We start from the raw sequence: 2,540 nt of genomic DNA on the forward strand, positions 1-2,540 counted from the left end.
TTTTTTTTTTTTTTTTTTCAGTTTATAACAGTCATTCTTGTGGGGGGTATGTTTTAGGGCATCATTCAGAAGATAGTGGACAGTCACAAAGTAAAGCATGTGGCCTGCTATGGATTCCGCCTCAGTCACCTGCGGTCAGAGGAGGTTCACTGGCTTCACGTGGATATGGGCGTCTCCAGTGTGAGGGAGAAGTATGAGCTTGCCCACCCACCAGAGGAGTGGAAGTAAGATACAAACCTGCTTTGGTGTGATGCACACTTGATTTCTTTTGCTTTTTAAAAACATGCACAAGATAACAAATGTATATGTTTAATTTCCACACTGCTTGTCATTACATCTCTGGTATAAATAAAATTGGTTAGTAATTATTAACCAGTGATCTCTTCTAGACCTCTAGTCTAGCTTTTGGATATTATTAACTATACTTTGAGCCATCTGATTTCAGGCTTCTGTGATGGTCTTTTGCTAGCTGATTTCTCACAGTGCTACTTTGTTTCAACCTTTGCTCCCAGTAAAACTCAAATCCTATATATATATATATAATTTATATTTATGTTTTCATCCCTTGTCATCCTTTTATGTAGCAGGAGTTGCTATCACACCTAAATACCTTATTAATGGGCTACATAGCTTGTTTTACTATGCCGTGTAATCTAGAGCGCACCTACAAAGAGTAAGTGTGTATTTGATATTGACATGCAATGTTAAAATTAGGAAGTAATCTCTTAGTGACTCCTGTTGAAATGTTAAGGAAAATAAAATTATTTCAGGGCAAATTAAAAGAATTCCCTATAATTGTTCTTTTTCTGGTTTTCCCTAATTTTTTTTTTTTTTTTTACTATAAGCAACTCAGGATGTTAGTGGGAAATTGTACATCTAAAATACATTTGAGAGAGGTATAACTTGTAAAAATGGGCTTCTTTTACTAGGGTTCTAAGTTTTATAGGTAATGCTACAGAAATAAAGATAATTGTAGATTGAAGAGTGCATTCAAAGGGTCAGTAACTTTGAAGGATCTAGATTAATTAGGGTAGCCATTTTAAAAGAAAAACATGTTTAGGTGAATAATTTTTGTTCTTTTTTGAGACAGAGTCTCGCCCTGTCACCCAGTCTGCAGTACGGTGACATGAACATGGCTCACTGCAGCCTCTTGGGCTCAAGCAATTCTCCCACTTCAGCTTCTTGAGTAGCTGGGACTGTAGGCACACACCACCACGCCCAGCTAATTTTTGTATTTTTTGCAGAGATGGGGTTTCAGCATGTTGCCCAGACAGGTCTCAAACTCCTGGGCTCGAACAGTCTGCCCACCTTGGCCTCCCGGGGGTTGGGATTACAGGTGTGAGCCACCATGCCCAGCCTGAATAAATCTTACATTGAATAAAACCCTACCCCAGTTACAGAGTTCATCAAAGTAATATAGTTGTATTTTCAAATTTGTCAGGTAGCTGGTACCAAGTTAACAAAATACTCCTTGAGAATATTGTCTGGTTGGTTCACATCAATGGCTAGAGAAGATTTGACCTCCAGCTATGTAGTCTGTTTAAGCAAGTAAGCATTCCAAAACAAAGGATATGTAAAAGTTAGATAAAAATACCTGCAGGGTTTTTGTTTTGTTTTGTTTTTTGAGATGGGCATCTTGCTGTGTTGCTTGGGCTGGTCTTGAACTCCTGTACTCAGGTGATCCTCCTGTGTCAAGGTACTTATTTTACACAATTATATTATCTTGGTTTATATGGACATGTCAGATGCCGACTTTGTCATAATGAAGTCCTTAGTGCTCAATAAAATGGCCAGTGAATCTAAATCTCTTAGTAGATTGTTGTTCTTTTGAGCCAATTTATTTACTTTGTTTTAAGTAAAATTGAATAGGCACTGCTTTACTGAAGAAAAATTTAGATGGGGTTATATAGAAGTTCTCATAGATTGACCCTACTAGATTAAAGAGTGATCAAGATACTGCTGCTCATAATAATACTAATGATGATGATGACATTGATGCCTTGTCGTCATGAGTGGCTGAGCCAGGGACTCTGCCATCTGTCTGCTTCTTACACCAGAAAACTTAAATATACATTTCATTTTACTGTTCCCAAACCCTGTGAGTTAGAGACTACTGTTCTTGTTTTACACATGAAAACAAAATTGATAAACTTTTAGTTACATAGTTTGTGACACAGCTTTTGATTTGAATTGAGCTGTCTGGATTCATAGTACAGGTTTTTAAAATTAGATTGCCTATCTCAATATAGGAATAATGTTGTCTTAAACACTCTGAAAATGTAGCTAGGCCTTTAAGATTAGTGAAAGTTGGCCGGGCATGGTGGCTCACATCTGCAATCTCAGCACTTTGAAAGGCTGAGGCAGGCAAATCACTTGAGTTTGAGACCAGCCTGGCCAACATGGGTGAAACCCTGTCTCTACTAAAAATACACAGATTAGCCGGGTATGGTGACGGGTGCCTGTAATCCCAGCTACATTGGAGGCTGAGGCAGGAGAATCACTTGAACCTGGGAGGTGGAGGTTGCAGTGAGCTGAGATCA

The 2,540-nt window shown here is 38.4% G+C and overlaps 1 protein-coding gene across 1 annotated transcript in view; it reads left to right on the forward strand.

Moving 5' to 3' along the window:
* Positions 1-2,540, forward strand: part of PTK2 (protein tyrosine kinase 2) — a 309,021-nt gene that overhangs the window by 71,801 nt on the left and 234,680 nt on the right. The window contains exon 5 of the mRNA XM_011938127.1: positions 58-224. Coding sequence (XP_011793517.1) covers positions 58-224 — 167 coding nt within the window. The remainder of the gene's footprint in view (positions 1-57; positions 225-2,540) is intronic.

The sequence above is a fragment of the Colobus angolensis genome, unplaced genomic scaffold (assembly GCF_000951035.1).
Source record: "Colobus angolensis palliatus isolate OR3802 unplaced genomic scaffold, Cang.pa_1.0 Scaffold17, whole genome shotgun sequence".
NCBI lineage: Eukaryota > Metazoa > Chordata > Mammalia > Primates > Cercopithecidae > Colobus > Colobus angolensis.